At 43.5% G+C, this 19057-nt stretch overlaps 1 protein-coding gene across 1 annotated transcript; it reads right to left on the bottom strand.

The window, feature by feature from the left end:
* Positions 1-1633: 1633 nt before the first annotated feature.
* On the bottom strand, positions 1634-18731 carry CACNG1 (calcium voltage-gated channel auxiliary subunit gamma 1). Its single transcript, XM_084648326.1, has 4 exons — positions 18469-18731; positions 8826-8900; positions 5943-6080; positions 1634-2755 (listed from the first exon to the last, which is right to left on the bottom strand). Exons 1-4 carry the CDS (start codon positions 18707-18709, stop codon positions 2529-2531), a joined length of 681 nt encoding a protein of 226 aa, XP_084504452.1. The 5' UTR covers positions 18710-18731; the 3' UTR covers positions 1634-2528.
* Positions 18732-19057: the final 326 nt, after the last annotated feature.

The following is a 19057-nucleotide window of genomic DNA, read 5'->3' as shown; positions in this document are numbered from 1 at the left end:
GAAACGGAGATGTAATGGTAACAGCCTGTTTCAGACCGCTGAGGAACTCCAATTTTACTCTGGTGTAATTCAGCTGACTCAGGCTCTAAGGCCCAGATCCTCAAAGATAGGTGCTATCTCTAGGTTAGAGTTAACCTAACCTAGACTTCCACTGAAATCAATGGGAGTTTGATGTCTAAATACCTGTGAGAAGCTGGGGCTGTCAAAGCCATGGTTAGATGCCAGGACTTCCTGGCACCTTGAGCTGCATGCTCAGACCACTAGACCCTGTCAGAAATGCTGAAGCAAGCAATTGAAATAACAGGGTCTGGCTGAAAATGTTTCTACACAAGATATTTTTGTCAAAATAATCAGCTGTTTTGGAAAATTAAATATTGCGTGAAAAAATGTTTTTGACATGTTTCCTTTCAAAATGTTTTAACAAATAGTAAAAAACCAAAACAATTTTTCCTCTCTTCAAAATAGTCACACATTCCTCGTTTCTGTTTTTTATGCTCCCAGCCCTCTTCCAGGACCGTTGTGAATAGTCTTACCTTAGCAAAATGAGAGGAAGTAACATTCCCCCACCTATCCCTTTTCTCTCTCTTTTTTTTTTCCCAAATTTTAAAATTCGTTTCGAATTTTTGGGAGAGGGTTCCCTTTCCTCCCTTTTCCAGTCAGAAAAACTGTACAAGTCTGAAAAAAGTAAAAAAAGAAAAAAAGACAAAATTTCAAATGAAACCAGAACTGCTCATTTTCTTTCAACGTTTTTCATGCTAAAACAAAAATTATTGAGCAGCTTGGATAATGGTCCCTATTCATCGCTCTCTGAAATCTGCCTTTTGTGGAAATCAGTGGGAGTCTTCCTTGGGGAAGGGGTGTCAGTAACTAAGTAAAGCATGTTATTTAGGCCTTACATTTGAATCCCACATGGTTCCTAATGTGCATCAGATTAAGGCTTTGCCTCATATTTTTGAGGTGGCAAATTGAGGAACATGGATGTCCGCGTCTTGCTGAAGAATAGAATTAGCTGTCACATTAATGATGAGGCTCCAAGTTCAGAAATCACCAGCCCATTTCCATGCTTTAAGTGTCAGAAGCAGATCTTAATGTACCTATGCAATGCCATGGTAACCTATTAAGCCATTATTCTGCATTGGTCACAGAACAGAGCGTCTCTGCCCTTTGGGAAGCACTGTCAGTCATGATGCAGTACAATGAATAACTTTTACATCATACAGTTGGCTTCCTGTGTGGTTGTTCCACACACTGTGATGAACAAAACAGTATACAATTTCTTTCAAACACGCATAAATAACAGCTATGCGGTTTTTTAACGCGTGGGATTCACTCAGCTTTGTTTATAATGTCCATCCCGCCTTGGCAGTTCCCTTAGAGAGTTCTTGCTTAAAAATGCTTTTACAAAACAGAAGCATCAAATGGGCTGTTCCAACAAAAGGTCAGCAACAAGACACAAATGTGAAGCTCTGTACAGGAAGTACCACTCTGAGTTACAGTGAAGTAGACACCTGTATGGTTCATCCCCCAAAACCACTGTCCTGAAAACAGGAATCGTACCTCAGTGGGGGATTCCATCTCTTTATTAAAGGAAAACGTTGTCCCTACAGGTCAGTACTTGCTTGGCTTTGCCATTAGCATTCAAATACAATAGGAGTCATAGGACTTTTAATTATCACAGGGGTAGCCGTGTTAGTCTGTATCCACAAAAACAACGAGGAGTCTGGTGGCACCTTAACGACTAACAGATTTATGTGGGCATAAGCAAAAGCGTTCATGGGTAAAAAAACCACTTCTTCAGATGGATCTTATGCCCAAGTATGCCCAAGTACTTATGCCCAAGTAAATCAGTTAGTCTTTAAGGTGCCACTGGACTCCTCGTAGGAGTTTTAATTATGACAAGTGCTTAGGTCGGCAGAACGAAATAATTTGTAGAGTTTAGGCGTTACATTTGTAAGGGTGATTTTATCCCTAAACCTCTTTTATTGTAACACTGCTAATGATACAGCACTTCCAATGGGAGGATCTCCAAATTATGTACAAACATCAGCCCCACACCACCCCAGTGAGATAGGGAAGCAATATTCTCATTGTAAAGATGGGGAAACTGACTCACAGAGAAACTATAAGTCCCACCATGAGTCTGTGGCCAAGCCAGTAATGTGACCTAGATCTCCCAACTCCAGTCCTGTGCTTTAACCACTAGATTATGCACCTTCTCATTAAACCATCTCGTGCTCTCTCACTTTCCCTCAACTGCATTTGCCGAATGCATTCCCAAATTGCTGATGACTTTGCCCAGCATTCAGCGGATTGAGGGTACAAATTGAGTAACCCAAGCTGTTTTTTTTTTAAAAAAACAACAACAAACAATAATTAGTATTGAACTTCCCTTTGGTTCAATAACCTGGTGTTTAACTAAGGACATTTTTGTCTTCATATTCCACCATCCTGACACTTTAAAAAAAATGTATCAATTCTTTTGTAGCCCTTTCCGGTATTGTGTAAGCAGTGAGCCTAGATGAAGGCATTTAGTGCTCTGGTTCTGCGTCCATACAAGACTCCCACGGATTCTGTGGGAAGCGAGGCAAAGAGATTAGCAGAAGAGCAATCCCACAGATGAAGAGCAGGACGAAGGAGGAGCAGGCACAGGCAAAAGACCACGAATAGTAGTACTCTATCCAGATAGTCTCCTTGCTGTCAATCATCCTTTTCACAGACTGTCTCATGACTTCAACAGAGATGATCATGCACAGGCCTGGAGAAATAAGAGAGGGGTGAGCTGGAGAGCAGGGGTTTCAGTCCTTATTGCTTTCGTTCATAACTGACCTCTTTGCCTGTGTTTCTGGTTAGAAGACTACGCAGTGAGGTTCATAGATGATTCATAGGTTTTAAGGATCAATAAGATCACCTAATTGAACCTCTTGCATAACAGGCCATAGAACTTCATTCCTGCATCGTACCCTCTGGCTTCTTGTTGAACTAGAGTGTGTCTTTTAGAAAGATCTTCAGTCTGGACTGAAGAACTCCAAGGGACAGAGAACTTACCACATCCATTGGCAAGCGGATCTAAGGGTTAATTACCCTCACTGTTAGGCTGGCCAGACAGCAAGTGTGAAAAATCAGGATGGGGGTGGGGGTGGGGGTAATAGGAGCCTATATAAGAAAAAGCCCCAAGTATCGGGACTGTCCCTATAAAATCGGGACATCTGGTCACCCTTCTCACTGTAAACATTTGTACTTGCAGTTTGAATTTTACTAACTTCAAATTTCAGTCACTGTGGATCTTGTATGGCCTTTGTCTGCTAGACTAAGAGCCCTTGGAGTATGAGATATCTGCTCCCTGTTTGGATATGGGCTGTAATCAAGTCACCTTTTGAGCTGTAAGGCACAAGAAATGCCATGCAACAGGGACCAATAGTCCTGCTCATTTGGCACCCGAATTCAGACAGTGATTTATATCTGAGCTAGAAACAACATTTTATATTTAGGCAGCTTTGTAAATCTCATTTTTAAGGAGAAACAAAAAGTCCTATGGGCAGGTGTTGGTTAAGGCTAAACATGGCTGGGAACTATCAGAGCCACACAGTGCTTCATGAAGCTGTGACTGTAAAGTAGGGCTTCTTGAAAAGTGAAGAAAACACTGTGTAATTCACTCTTTCTACTATGCATTTCAACAGCAAGTAAAACAGTAGAATTAAAACCATGCATTTGGTCACCAAAGCATTCTCTGGGAGCTGGCTGTTCTTAAGCCTGTTTCACTGAGCTACCTAAGTACCATCGGGTATTTAACAGTCAAGAGGAGGATGGGTTGAAAAGGTAGTGCTGGCTGCAGTGAAAATTCAACCATCATGTTTTTTTGAGATAGCGTCATAATCTGAGGCTTGAATCAGATGACCTTTGATTTGTGCCCTGTGTCACACTGGCAGACCAGGTGCCAGCTCATGACAAGGCCTCTAGGCCTCAACGGAACACGGACATATGCAGAGCTGGAAACTAGTCTGGCTCACCTGTGTGTTAACTTTTCTAAAATAGATGTTAAGTTTGTAAGAATGTGTTTAGTGTTTAGACTTTATGAAATGCTGGTAGGATGCGGCATGTAGTAATCTCACTTAGAACATCTGTCCCCCATGTTAGCAGTGAGATCTGTAACTGGGTAACTCACCAGAAACAAGCATTAACTCATGTAAAATGCTGGCTTCCTACAAAAGGTATTAGGGCCTGTCTGTGAGGGTTACCAGATCAGCCATTGTGAAACATCAGAGGACAAAAGACTTTGTTGATTGTTTCCCTCACAGCCATGAAGCGGAGACGTGCATGGGGATTCGTTCCATCAGCCTGAACTCCGGGGGAAGGGAATAAAAATCCCAAATAGGGAGAAACTTTATCTTTATGCTGCTTAGACTCTGAGGGTCAAGAATTACTAAGCATAAGCAAAAGATCCCTAGTGGTTGGCCTGGATTAGCCCTAAGGACATCGAGCTTGCTTATTATAGAAGCACCTATTGCCTTTTGGAACCTAAGGCTAAACCTCATTTGTGTGTGTGTGTTTACTCGCTTTAACCTTGTCAATGACTCTCATTTCTTTTTCTTAGTTAATAAATCTTTAATTCACTTATTAGAGGATTGGCTACAAGCATTATCATTGGTAATTGACCTGGGGTAAGTGACTGGGCCTTTGGGACTGGGAGTAACCTGAATATGGTTGTGATTGTTGGGGTCAGGGCCCATCTGTCACAGAGTCAGGTGTTAAGATAGATCGCAGTACCCAAAGTGTGACCTGCTTCCTAAGGGTCTGCCCTGAGATTGGTACTCATTCTCCTGAGCCACTCAAGGCAGCTTGACACTGGGATAGTCTTGGCAGGATTCACATGCCACAGGTCAACTGAATTTATAGATCATAACCCAGCTCTGTTAAAAGTTTAAACTTGATATTGAGAGTTTGAAAGGTTCAAGATTAGACACAACGAGTGAACCACTGTTAGATGATAGTCTTCACAGAAAAGACCTTGAAAAGTGATGTAAGGAGAAGGGAACATCCTATAAAACAAAAACTCCATTTCAGGAGCTTAGACTTCTACTCATAAATGCTGGCCAGGTGAAACCTGAGCACCTTTCTGCACCGGATGCCACAGAAGAAAACACGCCATTGGAACTGGCCCAATTGCTGTACCAGGCAGCCCAGGAAGAACATGAGATCCAGAGACTGATGGTGGAATTGTGGATCAGGGAGACCAAAAAAAAAACACAAAAACGCTGAGGATGTTAAGCTGAGAGCCCATCAAAGACTCATGGAACAACTAGCAGCAGTTAAAGCCACAGAGCCAGCTGAAGAGAGATATCAAGGACGTAAAGGAGGTTTTGTCTAAAGATCTAGTTTTAGTCAGCCCTGATTTCAGCAAACCCTTTGTGCTGAATACTGATGCTTCTAACATTGGGCAGTGCTAATGCAGAATGGGGTGGGGGACAAGAGGCCCCCCATTGCCTCCTGAAGTAAAACAGTGCCCCCCCCGCCACGTCATCGAGCGGGAATGCTGTGACATAGTTTGGGCTGTGAAGCAGGTTAAGCCTTATTTCTATAATAAAAAACATAAGGTTTTAACGGACTCCCTGCTAATACGATTGCACTGAGCTAAATGGACCAATCATAGACAGTTAGGCTGGAGCCTAGCTCTGCAGGAGTATGGCATGGAAATAATCCATTTCAAGGGAAAAGAAAATGTAGTGGCAGATGCCTTATCAAGAACAGGGGAACCTTGAAGCGTATTCAGGATCATGAGTGACACCCCTTCCTACATCAGGTTTGTGCTGAGGATTTGACACTGGTGCTCAATGTCTTCTGGACAGATTTCTGTCCTTAGAATCTCCCACATATCCCTGCTGTCACGCTCGTTGCCCTAAGATCTAAGTGCATACATCTCTTTTAAGTCTCACCAAATGGCCTACCTGCAAAGGTGTAGAACATGGACGCTGGCTTCAGGAGATAATCCATTTTTTTCCTAAAGGATAAGAGGATGCAGATTGTTCCAATGATTGCAAAGCCCACGCTGAAGATGGCGATGGCTGCAGCGGAAATGCTATACTCTGGCGAGGCAAAACAGAGGGAGAGAAAGATGAATGGGTGCGACTTCCTGTGTTCTCCCGCCCGCCACCATGCCTCTGCAATGGGATCAGTTCAGCAAAGGAAAGAAAACATTTAAAATCATAACAGCTGCTCTTTCCTTGATGCAGATAACTGGCCCAAGAGAACCAAGTATTTCTAGCACAGAAGAAGTGTGGTGAGCCGCTAGGGGTCTTGGTCATGCCCCTGCTGAATTCAGTGGGAGCAGACGCAAGACTCAAAAGAGTAGGGACAAAGACTCTTTCTAAACGCCCCTGGTAGAAAAAAGCAAATGACACACATAATGACATGATAGAAACTCCGGGCCTGGTCCTCACTTGACTAGGCCGCACCCTCACAAGTAGTTACATTGTCTGCCCTGGGCCCAATGGGATTACAAAAGGGTCAGACCAGGGCACTTTTCTGTTTGTACTCACAATTCCCCCCCAGCACTATGATGAAACAGGTGAGCATAAGAATATGTTGCCGTAATTATTATTTCTTTGTATTGCAGTCGTGCTGACCAGCCTCAGTCCTGGACCCAGACCCCACTGTGGTTTTGTCTAAAGTACAAACACATTTTGCCTCACAAATGAGCACACGAGACCTCATGTTCTGTTTGAAGCTTTGCCATCACTTCCTAAAACCATCCCCTGCAAATGTTTAAACTGAGTTGGCTTGGGGGTAGAATCTGGAGGAGAAAAGCCCAGAAGTAGCTTAAAATAGGGTAATAAATTGTCATGACCAACTTTTTAGTTTATTAGGTTTCCTCCCATACAGGTTTTATCTGAGAGGGTGGAGATTTGGTCTTAAATCTTTAAACGTGTTTCACTCCATTATTTTATCTAGATTTTCCTTTAAAAAAAAAGCAGCTAATAGAAAGCAATGCTATTTTTATTATACATGTTTATTTTAGTAGCGCCTATAGGCTCCAACTGTCATCAGGGCCACATAGTGTTAGGCAATATACAAACATATATTAAGAGACAGTTTTCTGCCCCAGAGCTTCGACAGCTAAATAGGCAAGAAAGGGAAAGGGGAAACAGACGTACGTGTGTGTGTGTGAAATGACTTACCCAGGATCACACAGCAACATCCTCTCCTCATCCTGCAAAACAAAGTTTCCCAGCTCTGTGAAAATCTAGCTTCTCAAGAGCATGGGAATAAACTTGCTCCAAAGGTGTTCCATCCAGCCAAGCTAAGCTATGTGTAAGATAATTCACCCAGCCAAAACACAGTTCAATATCTGAATGGAGGGGAGAAATTGCCAGTTGAATAATTCAGATCTTCACTTACATATTGCATTAGTTTTCAGATGCATTTAATATTTAACATGTGTAGCCAGGCATGAAACATAGCATCACTTGGTGCTATTTGCCTTCCATGTTATTCTTTAGAAATTATCTTCTAAGCAGAATCACGAAGAATCTTTCTGCCTCTTTCTAATTGGCTTCCATAGAAATGAAGCTATTTTTGTAGTAGGCCAAAGCATATTGCTCTTTGGTCTCATTGCTTTTTCATACTCCTTGTTCTATTGACGTTTTCTTAAAAAATTTTTCCTGTGTGTTATCTGCTATGTGTTTGAACCGCCTGAAAGAGTTAGTTGCAATTTAGGAGCCTTTTGTGATGCTTTTGGCTTTTTCCTTCTCTTCACAGAAAAGACGTTTTTCTCAACTTTCTTCTGAAGTGACTAACAATGTAGTGGCGACATTTTTCAGATTGGATGGATGGATATAATAGCGTATAAATGGGTAACAAAAGCAGGCAGCTCCGATATTTGTTCTTTATTCCACTCAGAGTATCATTTCAAATTCACAGTCTTCCCTGTGTCTGGGGGAAATTGCTTCTTTAGAAAACCATATGCTACAGGGTTTCCCACCGTTTTTATTTACAGCGGAAGCAAAGCAGGTGGTTTACTATGTGAAATGCAATCAGTGTCTAGTTTGCTCCACACTACAATGTGTTGTGTAGCAAAATGTAAGGAGACGCGTCCTCAATAAGAGAGGCAAGCACTTCAGACTATTGCTAAAAATAAGGTTTTAGTAAGGACTGATTAGAAAGGATCTAAATCGTCTGTGAGATGCAGATAGTTTTCCGCATGCAAGCAGAGTAAACACTATCTGGTCAGATTTCAGATGTGGGTATCTTTGCTGTGGCCTAGATCTTTCTTTCTTTGAGTGCCTGTCACATTATAGCAATAGCAAAGACCTTAGGGGGCTACGTGGAGCCTCAGGTACCTCCCTCTCATTGAAGTCAAAAGTCTGCTTGGGGTTGGATTTTTGTTTGTTTATTTATTTTGATTTTATTAATATCCTTTGTTGTTGCTGTTTAGAGGTAGGAGGGAGTGTCAGTGTTGTGAGTGCCATACATACGGTGGAAAGGCTTTTGGGGTTTCCAAATTGGCCCTTATATGTATAATGCCAGTTTCATGTGCCTAAGGAACAATTTGTGCAGAAACCAAGCATGGGACATGGACAACAGAAGAAAGGGCTGCTGTTTGAAAATTGGTCTCCCCGGGAATCTGGTGCCTCGGCTGGTCCAGAGCATCGATTAGTGGGATATGAAGCCCATCTCAGTGCCAACTGTCTGTTCTAAGTCCCTGTACAGTCAATAGGTGTTTCCCAATTGACTTCAGTGGGCCCTAAATCTGGTGAAACCCTTTACATTAGTTCCCATATACACTCAGGTCACGTAATGCTAGTAAAGAATTCGTCCAAGCAAATTCTTACCTTTTTGGGTGGTTCTTTCAAATATCTCTGTGCTCTGCCCTGGAGAGAAGTGTTTGAAGTAGGAACAGTTACGGTCTGAACAAGAACAAAGGAGAATATCAGTTGCTAAGAATAACTGAGTTTAAGAAACCAAAATTAGGGAAATAAAATTTTCTTTTACAGTCATGGAACTGAAAAATTCAAATGGGTGGAGATTAATGGGACCTTAATCCTGAACTTGCTGCAGACATGTCCGGTATGCAGTTCATCTAAGAGCAAACCAGGCAATGAGGGGCTTTAAACAGTGATTTATGCCCTGATCCAGCAAAGTACTTAAACATGAGCTTTATGTGGCTTTAATGGGTCTTGAGCCTACGCTTCCGTTATTAGAGAATACTTCTCATCCATGCCAGTCACAAAAACCCTAACAACACAAACTCATCACCTAGAAACGTCCTGCTGGTGGTTTCAAATGCACTTGACCTCTCCACAAGCTGCTAATATAAAATAATAGAACGTTAATCGATATGTAAATCCCCATCGGTTTCTCGGATCAGGCCTAATGTCACTTAGCGTAGCCTCGGACCGTTCTGCGGCATATTACACACGCACAGGGGATTGTGACGAGAATCAAGGAAAGGAAATGGAACTTGGATTTCCTAAAAGCTGGTGGCCAAGTGCATGAAGAAGTGCTAAGCTTTAGCCAGTCTGTAATCTGATCTGTGTACATTATATTTACTATGCACGGCAAGCTCTGCTGGCAGAGCGGCCTCTGAGGTACTTGGGAAAGGACTAGGGTTGCCAGCTTTGGTCAGATGAATTCCTAAAGGCTCCATCGCATGACATTATCTTTAATTAAAGATTAATTTTTTTATTCCTGGAGACTCTGGGACAATCCTGGCAGGTTGGCAACCCTAGAAAGGACATGGTTTGGAGTCCACGAGGGGTGAATTCTCCTCTGACACCAAGATGAATGTCTGGTGACTTTGCTGACTTCCCAGGGGTTGCACATGTGTAGAGGAGAGGAGAAATTGGCATAGAATGTTTTATGTCTGAGCAAGTGAATGGATGCTGCCTGAAAGGCAGCCGGCAACATAAGCAGAGATAAAGCAATCACAAGGCTGTCATCGGGCAAAACCTCGGACACTCTTCCCAAAGAAAGCGCTGCCTAGGGAGTCAACCTTTCTGTTTTAAGAAGGAATTACAGAAAATTCTTTCCTTCCAGCCGCAGCCAGTGCAGATTCCTGCCTCCTCAGTGCCCCATGGGGCATTTCCTGAGACTGGCACCCCCCTGGCTGGCTTTGCATCTTCCCCTCCTCTCCTTTCTGCCATTGCCAACTCACACCCTCCAGAATGGCATCCCTCCTTCTTTCCTTGCCTAATGTTCTCTCCGCCAAGCCAGGGAGCTGCCTGGGACATCACACCTCTGGAAGGAGCTGGGGTTAAAGTAAGGAAAGTAATGGGGAATGCAGCTCCCTCTCCTCTGCTAAAATCAGAAGGAGTTCCTTTCCCCTGCCTGCCTTGGGTTGGAAGAGTCCCCCCACCCTAGCTTCCCCTCTGACTTGGCTGTGAGCATAAGAGCTCCCTCTCCTGTTTCAGGCTCTTTGCCACTGGTGTTGACAGGTTTATCTGCCTTCTTGCCATTCCTGGCAGTTAAGACAAGTAGCAGGGACTAGAGGGAAGAATTCGCTGCCTTGCTAGTAGCTCGAATCGATGAGGTTTTGCAGCCTGGAATCTTTTTACAGTTCAGTGAAGCTTCACTGTCTATTGAAACACAATGAAGCAAGTGGAGTTTTCGTATAACAGAGCAGGGTCCCACTGTCCCAGGCTTCCTTGGGCTATCCTACTGGTGTCACAAATAGCTATTCTGTGGTGTGACCCTTGTGAACAAAGACTGGGGACTCAGGATGGAAAGCATCTCTCTGTGCCTGCAAAAAATAATGTTTTCAGCATCTGGAGTGAGTGCGAGGGGAAGGGTCTGTTGGGGTGATGCCCATTGACATTAAGCTTTGCCAGCTGTACCATTTGGAGGGAGTTTATTTGCACTTAGCATTTATGTATAACTCATTTCACTGAGATCTTGACAAGTACATATAGCTGAGAGAACATCCCCTTGCCAAGAATTTGGATGGAAGTTGTGTAATCAACAAGATCCTACAAACATAGCCAACTGGGACCTTAAATTGTCTGATTGTGCTTTGCTAATGATCAGCCGGATACTTTGAAGAGACTATGGTCAACCCTGCCTTTACAGACTATATTAAAAATCTCACATTTACTGTACCATGAGGTTATATTTGCCATAGTAAAACTGGGGAATACTTCCAAGACTGCAGGGAATTTAACCATTCTGGATCACAAATGATCATAATTTGTAGAACAAATAATGGAGGACGGAAGAAGTTGGGAAGAAAAGACTATAAAGTCAATGGGTTGTGAGGCTGCTCATCTCATTGCTGCACCCCGGAAATTTCAGCCACTGGTAGCCAGCCACGGCTGAACCAGTGCAAACCCCTGGTGTAGACTCACAAAGCCATTAGTGCAGTATGAATCCAGGGTAAGCATCTCTGGTGCAGTTTATGGCTTTAGCGGTCTACACTAGGCTTTTGTTCCGGAGCCACTACATCAGGGTCTGGGCATGAACGGCTGCAGCCAGAGCAACCCCCTAGTGTAGACAAACCTTTGTAAAGGGCTGTGTATATTTAAAGAGCTAATTTTAATAGTAATAAGATGCCATAATATTGCACTTTATCAGCCTAGTTCTTTTCATGTCTCCTACAGCGTAGATGGCATATTCTGGAGTTGCTGTTACAAGTACGGTATTTATTTTCTCTCCAATAGCAGATCAGACAGTTACAGAGCAGCATGCATTACACACTAATGAGCATGGGCTCATTAGCTGAAGTTTCCTCTGAGAGGTAGCTATTTTATTATATTTTTTTTTATAAACTGATATTTATTCTGTCTCTCAGCTTCTGCTCATTTGCTTGTCTTTTATCACTGAAAAAGATTGGAGCAAACATGTCTGGACTCAAAGACTTGTGACTGTGTTTTGTGTTTAAGCTGCTGCATACTGAGGCTAAAACTGCAAGCGATGGGCACACAAGAGAACAAAGTGTCTCCAAGCAATCAGGACTGGGGGACTAGCGTGGGGCAGCCGCATCCCTTTGACAGTGAGCGTAGGGTGGTTGAGAATATGTATCAATGCTGCTCCATGCTGGGGAGATGGAGGCTGTTGTTGGGATCCTTTGATCCCTGTGACAGAGGGCAGGGGAACCAAGACGAAATGGAAATGCTTAGCCTTTAAGCCATTGGTTTTGCTTTTAACTAGTCTCCAGAAAAGTGAGGTGTTGGCAGAAGAGGAACCTGCTTTGTGCTGATTAATGCAAAGCCAGGGTCCAAAAATCAACCATCCATGAACTGATCGGGGGCAAGGGCCACAGCTTTGCGTACCACAGGAAATTGTACCACAGGAAATGGGCTGGATGACGCCGCTGCACTGGTTTTGGAGCAGTTTGTTCAGGTTGCATGAAGCTACGATGGATCAGCAGGGAGAGGCTTTTTGCACATGAAATGCAGGGGATCTTCCACCGCAGCACTGGAAGTGGTAGACGGATTTATTCTCTCAGAGTATGTCTCCACTGGAGGTGTAATTTCCAGCTCAGGCAGACATACCCACACTAGCTCTGATTAAGTTCGTGCACTAGAAAGAGTGGCATAACCCTGGCTGCCTGGGGTTAGCCTGGATTTCAGAGGGGATTGTGCTCAGCATGGCCAGCCTGCCCTGCTCTCATGCCGCTGTGGCTATCCTGCTATTTTTAGTGCTTTAGTTCGATTGGAGCTACTCCAAGTATGTCTACCCTACCTTCAGCTCCACAGTAGATGTACCCTAAGTTACATGGCTGCCGCCCCATTGAATGCAAGTGGCAAACCTTAAACAGAAGCAAATATTCTACCCTGTGAGTACTGGGTTAATTTTGATGGAATTAATATGCATCAACGAGTCATGTCTCCCTGGGCCTCTAGCATGAGAGGAGGGGTCCTTTTACTAACTTTGCTCAAATTAAAACAACGGTATTACCCAGCAATTAACTCACTGGTCATCATAAAAATGCTTCAGCACATCATTTAAACTACTCTGTTCTAGTCCCAGGAATCTCTTTATCAACACAGTCCCCTGTTATTCAACAGACCTGTGCCACTTCCATCCTTTACAGTCCACATCATGAATTAAAAATCACCTCATTTGTGTCACGCTCTGTTTACATAATGGGGATTTAAAATGGATTTTATAATAGATGAAAGCTTTGCAGCATCCTTGGCTTTTCTCTACCCCTAATTGTGATATCTCTGCCATGAAGTTACCCTGTTGAGCTAGTAAAAGAAACCTATCAATGAGCTATGAATAGCTTCTGTTTAAGGCAGAGGTTCTCAAACGTATTCATAGCATGGTCCACAACATAACAGAGTCTCTGGTGGACACCTCCCTTCCCATTCACGGTCACCCAGCCCAGCTCCCCTTGTATTCATGATCACTGGACTTAACTCCCTTTCCATTCATGATTTTCCTGGACCTCCTCAGCTGCCATTCATGACTGCCTGGACACCTCCATTATCATTCAGGATCACTGGGTTTGATTTCCTTCCCACTCATGATTGCCTGGACCACTTCACCTCTCATTCATAATTGCCCAACCGATCTCTACTACTGTCCATGATTGCATGCACCACCTCCCCTTCTTTTCACAATCACAGAACATCCCGTGGCAACTACAGCAATTGCCTACATGGAAAAGTAAAGTTAGGACAATATTTAATGTATTCCTGACTTCCTCTATGTAATTTACCATCTGGAAACGAGAAACAGGAGACAGCACCGTGTTTCCAGCCAGCTTTTCATATACCACAGTTTGGCCACCGGTGCTTTAAGGGACATGATCTATCTCTATTTCTTCAGGTCCCCTAACACTTTTTATCACCATGCTCTTGACAGTGAGAGAGAGGGAGACTCACTAGTTTATTTCTGAAGAAGGCAAGAAAATGGCCATGTAGAAGTATGAAAATCTTCTTGGGACCCAGGTCCCTTTCCTGTGCTCATGAACAAACCCATTTACAGTACAGCACCACAGAGGTTACTCTTCATGCTCATCTCAGAATCAACGGGAGTTCTGCGTCGTTTGATAGGAATCCAATGGAAGATGCTAACAGCATTTTACATGGCAGCTGTGGTCTAACTTACAGGCGGTAGTTTGTGTTTTAGTATAATGATAGCCATGCTTGAGTTGATGCTGAGATCACTTCCCAGCAGACCCGTTACTTTGTGTATCCTGCAACCCATTATGATCCAGATCAACTCCTGTAAACTAAACTGGGTAGGGCCTGGTGAGCCCTGGAATATTCCTGCTTATGTGTCTGTCTAATCTCCGCAAAACCAGCTGAACTAGCAGGGGAAAGTGATAAAGAAGCCAACAGTGATTTGAGCTGCTGGAAGGAATAAGTTGTGTCACCGGTGAATCAGGAGGCCCACCATGGACAGGGGTTCTTGCCATTAATGTCTCTCTCCCCTGCAGCCACGTGATGTATTCCTCCCAAATTCTGGCCATCCTTGGCTAGCTACCAACGAAACCATGCACCTGTGTACCCGGATATCTCCAACTGCTTTGAATGTGATCCATTAGCACTCTATATCAATGTCTGGAATGCCTAAGCTCCCTGGAAATGCAGGTTTGAATACTGTCAGAGTGACCCATTGTCCTTCTGACGTAGATAAATTAAACTCCATGAGATATGGTCTTTCACAGGGGTCCTTCACAACACAGACCAAAACCTTGGCTCACACACTTCCCGACCCTTGGATCTGAACTCAATGGCTTGAGCCCATCTCTACAGCCTGCTGAAAGGCATAAAAATAATCATTCTTTGCACTTGCATAGCATCTTCTAGGTGAGGTGAGGCCTGTTATCCCGCTTTTACAGATAAGGAACTGAGGCACAAGAGGTAGGTGAAGTGACTCGCTCACATTCAAACAGGAATTTCATACCAGACCTAGGACTCCTGACTCAATTTCGTAGATTCATCCATTATGATACTCTAATCTGCCTCCTGCATAAACAGGCCATTGAATTTCACCAAGTGACTCCTAATCAAGCCACTGATTTCTGACTGAGGTAGAGTACGCCTTTTAGAAAGATATCCAATCTGGATTTAAAGTCTCCAAGCAGTGGAGGACCCACCATATCCTTATGTAAGAGGTTCCAGTGGTGAATAATCCACACTTGAAAATTATTACTTAGTCTGATTTTGTCTAGCCTCAGCTCTGAGCCACTGGATCTTGTTATTCTCTGTAGCAGTTTCCTGAGCCCTTTCCAATTTGTCAACAACCTTTAAATGTGTGGCTAAAATGTAAATCTCTCTGCCTTAAACCATAAGACTACAAGTTTGAAGTTGCCCACTATATTCTATACAGTGCTAAGCTCAACAAGTAATAAAAACCAGAAACAATGCTATCCCTCTTCCCCCTGAGTAGGGCTGGGTAGGTAACTATTAACCAAGTGGTAAATAATAGTAATTTTTCAAATGATGGTGATAGCATATGATTTGCAGAAAAACAGATTTACTGACACACAGGTCACCTACTGAACCTTTGTTTTTTGTTTCACTCGCCTTTCTTGACTAATCCAAATCTGACAACCTTCGCTGGCATTTCTCCTCAGCTGTGTGAAATCATTACAACTAGGAGTGCCATTCTGGAGCAGCGTAGTCTAGCAGCGAGAGCGGAGTACTGAAAGCCAGGACATCTGAGTTCTTTTCCAAGCTCTGCCATGGACTCTCAGCGTGGCTGGCCCTGGGCAGTGGCAGATTAATGATTTTGCCGCTCTTAGGCCCTGAAATAATTGCCGCCCACCCCCCGCCGCAGCTCACCTCCGCTCCGCCTCTGACTCCTCCCCTGAGCGCGCCACTGGGTCCTGCTTCTCCCTGTTCCCTGCCAGTGCTTGTGCGCGAAACAGCTTCGCGAAGGAGGGTGGAAGGGGTGGAACTCGGCACGCTCAGAAGAGGAGGCGGGGCCGGGCCAGGGATTTGGGGAAGGGGACCAATAGGGGCAGGGAGGGGGCGAGGAATGGGGGTGGGGAAGGGGTGGAGTTGGGGCAGAGGGCGCGAACCAGCTCTGCGGGAAGCAGCCTCTGGCTGCTATTATAAATTTGCCGCCCCTGCACATTTGCCACCCTAGGCCTAGGCCTTGTTGGCCTAGGCGTTAATACGCTGCTGGCCCTGGGCCAGCCTTTGACCCCTCTTGTGCCTCAAAAAGATCAGGAGTACTAGTGGCACCTTAGAGACTAACAAATTTATTTGAGCTTTCGAGAGACTGCTGGAATTAATTTGCAAACTGGACACCATTAAATTAGGCTTGAATAAAGACTGGGAGTGGATGGGTCATTACACAAAGTAAAACTATTTCCCCATGTTTATTTCCCCCACCCCTACTGTTCCTCACATGTTCTTGTCAACTGCTGGAAATGTCCACCTTGATTATCACTACAAAAGGTTTTTTTTCCTCTCCTGCTGGTATTAGCTCATCTTAACTGATCACTCTCATTATAGTGTGTATGGTAACACCCATTGTTTCATGCTCTCTGTGTATATAAAATCTCCCCACTGTATTTTCCACTGCATGCAGCCGATGAAGTGGGCTGTAGCCCGTGAAAGCTTATGCTCAAATAAATGTGTTAGTCTTTAAGGTGCCACAAGTCCTCCTGTTCTTTTTGCGGATACAGACTAACACGGCTGCTACTCTGAAACCTGTTCTTGTGCCTCAGTTTCCCTAATGTAAAAATGGGGATAATAGTATCTACCTAACAGCAGCGATGCGAGTATTTAATTAGCGGTTGTAAAGAGCTCTTTTAGAACTTCCAGTGATACACATGAAAGAATTCAGTGTTATTGAATATAATGGTTTTGAAACTGAATTTTATCAAATCCCAGGAGAATCTGTCAAGCCATTTAAAAGTATACCCACCTATCCAATATCTAAAGGTCATCACTGTTGCAGTCAAGCTGCTCCAAAGAGGCCTTCAGCTCGCTGTCTCCATAATTACCCATTTGTTTACTCTGCACTTTAAGAAGCCAGCACAGAGGGCGTAGATAGCACAGCTGTGAGATGTCCATGCAAGCACATGCTGATGTCTGTCAAAGATATCTAACGCTTTTGTGCTGTATAGATGATGAATCTGTTTTACTGAGACAGCTGGATATTTACGAGTTTTAAATTTATCCAACAATGTCTGGTATTTATGTATTTCTCCCAATCTGTCTGTCTCCCCCTTAAACATAAAGCTTCCTACACGTGCAGAGACAATGGTATAGCCAAGGTTACTAGCTATATTAGAATGTATTTATTATATTAATTAGAAATGGGGCTAAGTGAAACCTCCCAATTCAAACGCCCCCAACTGTGGTGGAAAGCCAGATCTGAATTCAGATCTGAATGCTGTGGATCAGCCTCTTCTGTCTAATAATAAATAGTTTAGCCAGACAGACTGAGAATCATCACTATATGATTTCATAGCAAATTTACAAAGATATTAAAATCTAACTTTAACTTCAACCTGGGGTGGTCATCAGAAGGGAATCCTGTTATTCAGGAGAATTTCTGTCTAGGAAATAATCCAATTTGCCATTAGCGTCTTGAAATTAGAAAAGTCAGGAAAGGGGTATTAGCACATATTGCATGATTGCAGCAGACTTTGCAATCAGCAAAAATGTAATACAACTTCTCACAAATCATGCTAATGTAATGCTCTTCCAGGAAACTAGCGAGGGGGGCAGTCTACCATCCTTCCTGTTGATTTCAATGGGACTACTCTCAGAATATGTAACTACACAGTATGAAGAAAAGTGTTTGATTAGACTTCTTTCATCACAAACACAGAGCACAGTTGCTTTCTGTCACTGTATTAAATTTAAGGAGACCTCATAAATCACTTATAGATTATTTTTCACTTAATTTACAGCATTTTTGGCACTTGGAGAAATATACCATCGCATGCAGTTCCAGGCTGCCCTAAGTAATACTAGTTATGAAGAGTAGCTTTTGAATTACTTAGGAGCTTTCAAGAACAAGTGGTTCTGGCATAGCTCTCTGAACTACGAACTCCTTCTAGTGAAACAGATATCGGCCCCACTCAGTAATCCTCGCTCAGGCAAAATGCCCTGTGGACTCAATGGAAGTTTTGCCTGAGTATGGCTTTGCATAGTCATTGCAGGGTTGTAGATGTCAGCAAAACATTGGTGGGAAAATATCCTTCTTCCTGATTTCTCTCTGTGACTTTTGCCTTCTCCTATCTGGTCCCCTTTATACCAGCCACTGTCTTTGCTGGATTGAAAGAGCTGAAGAGTAGTGTATTAAATATGCTTACAGATATATATGGTGGCAGGGCATCATACATTTAGGATAAGGCCTCAAGGAAATGTGACAGTGAGGTGTATTTTCAGGCTAATATGAAAACCAAATCGACGTTTTGCATCTTGTAAGATGAAGTGCAATGGAAACAAGAACCGTATTTTTTCCTGCATGTTTTTTCACTTCCTAAAAGATGTCACTAAGAATAGCCTGACATTTTCTCCCATGCATTTTCAGGGTGTAAGTGGAACGAATGCAAGCACGTACCTCCTGTCAGAGTTATCAGCCCACAGCTCCGCTCCTTGGTAGCTTTGTCTTGGATATAAAACTGTTTTGTGCAGAGCCGCCATAGCCCGAAGTGAGCAGCCTCACAGGTGGAATTGTAATGCTCCACTCTATGGCTCAGCACTGCCCAGTGATCAGTTACCACAGCTGCAAACATTAAAGAGATGCCAACCAAAATAACAGAGAAAGTCAGCCGGATTTTCAGTGCTTTGCCTTCATCCATGGCTGGACTGCACTGGAGTGCATAGGGCAGACTGTCTCGGGCGATGACTGCCCTGTCGAGTTAGGTTTGCCTACTTGAAGGAATGCTGCAAGTTATTCAAGTGGTCTTCAAAGTCTTGGCGTGTCTAAGCATTTTCAAATGTCAACCGTGTGATGCAAAAGTAGAGCAGGTTGTGGGCTGGGCTGGACAGCTGACCACATGTACAGCTGTTGAGATATATCAGGAGACTGGGTGACTAGACTTGGGAGTGAGGATTCTATTAATGCACATAATGAATAAAGTAACTGATGCAGCTCGGGTTACAAGCTCGTCCCTGCTGGGTTTGTGCAGCAAGTTCCATAAGCCAAC

The sequence above is a fragment of the Lepidochelys olivacea genome, assembly GCF_965140295.1.
Source record: "Lepidochelys olivacea isolate rLepOli2 genome assembly, chromosome: 14".
In the NCBI taxonomy this organism is placed as follows: Eukaryota; Metazoa; Chordata; order Testudines; family Cheloniidae; genus Lepidochelys; species Lepidochelys olivacea.
The sequence above is the reverse complement of the archived record's forward strand: the minus strand, read 5'-3'. Positions and strand labels throughout refer to the sequence as shown.

Excerpts from the sequence above, each read along its gene's own strand:
- CACNG1 (XM_084648326.1), bottom strand. The coding sequence starts at position 18,709 with ATGGATGAAGGCAAAGCACTGAAAATCCGGCTGACTTTCTCTGTTATT. Across the intron at positions 8,901-18,468 it reads GCTGATAACTCTGACAGGAG|ACCGTAACTGTTCCTACTTC; the intron begins GTACGTGCTTGC and ends GTTCTTGTTCAG. Across the intron at positions 6,081-8,825 it reads TGAAAGAACCACCCAAAAAG|AGTATAGCATTTCCGCTGCA; the intron begins GTAAGAATTTGC and ends TTGCCTCGCCAG.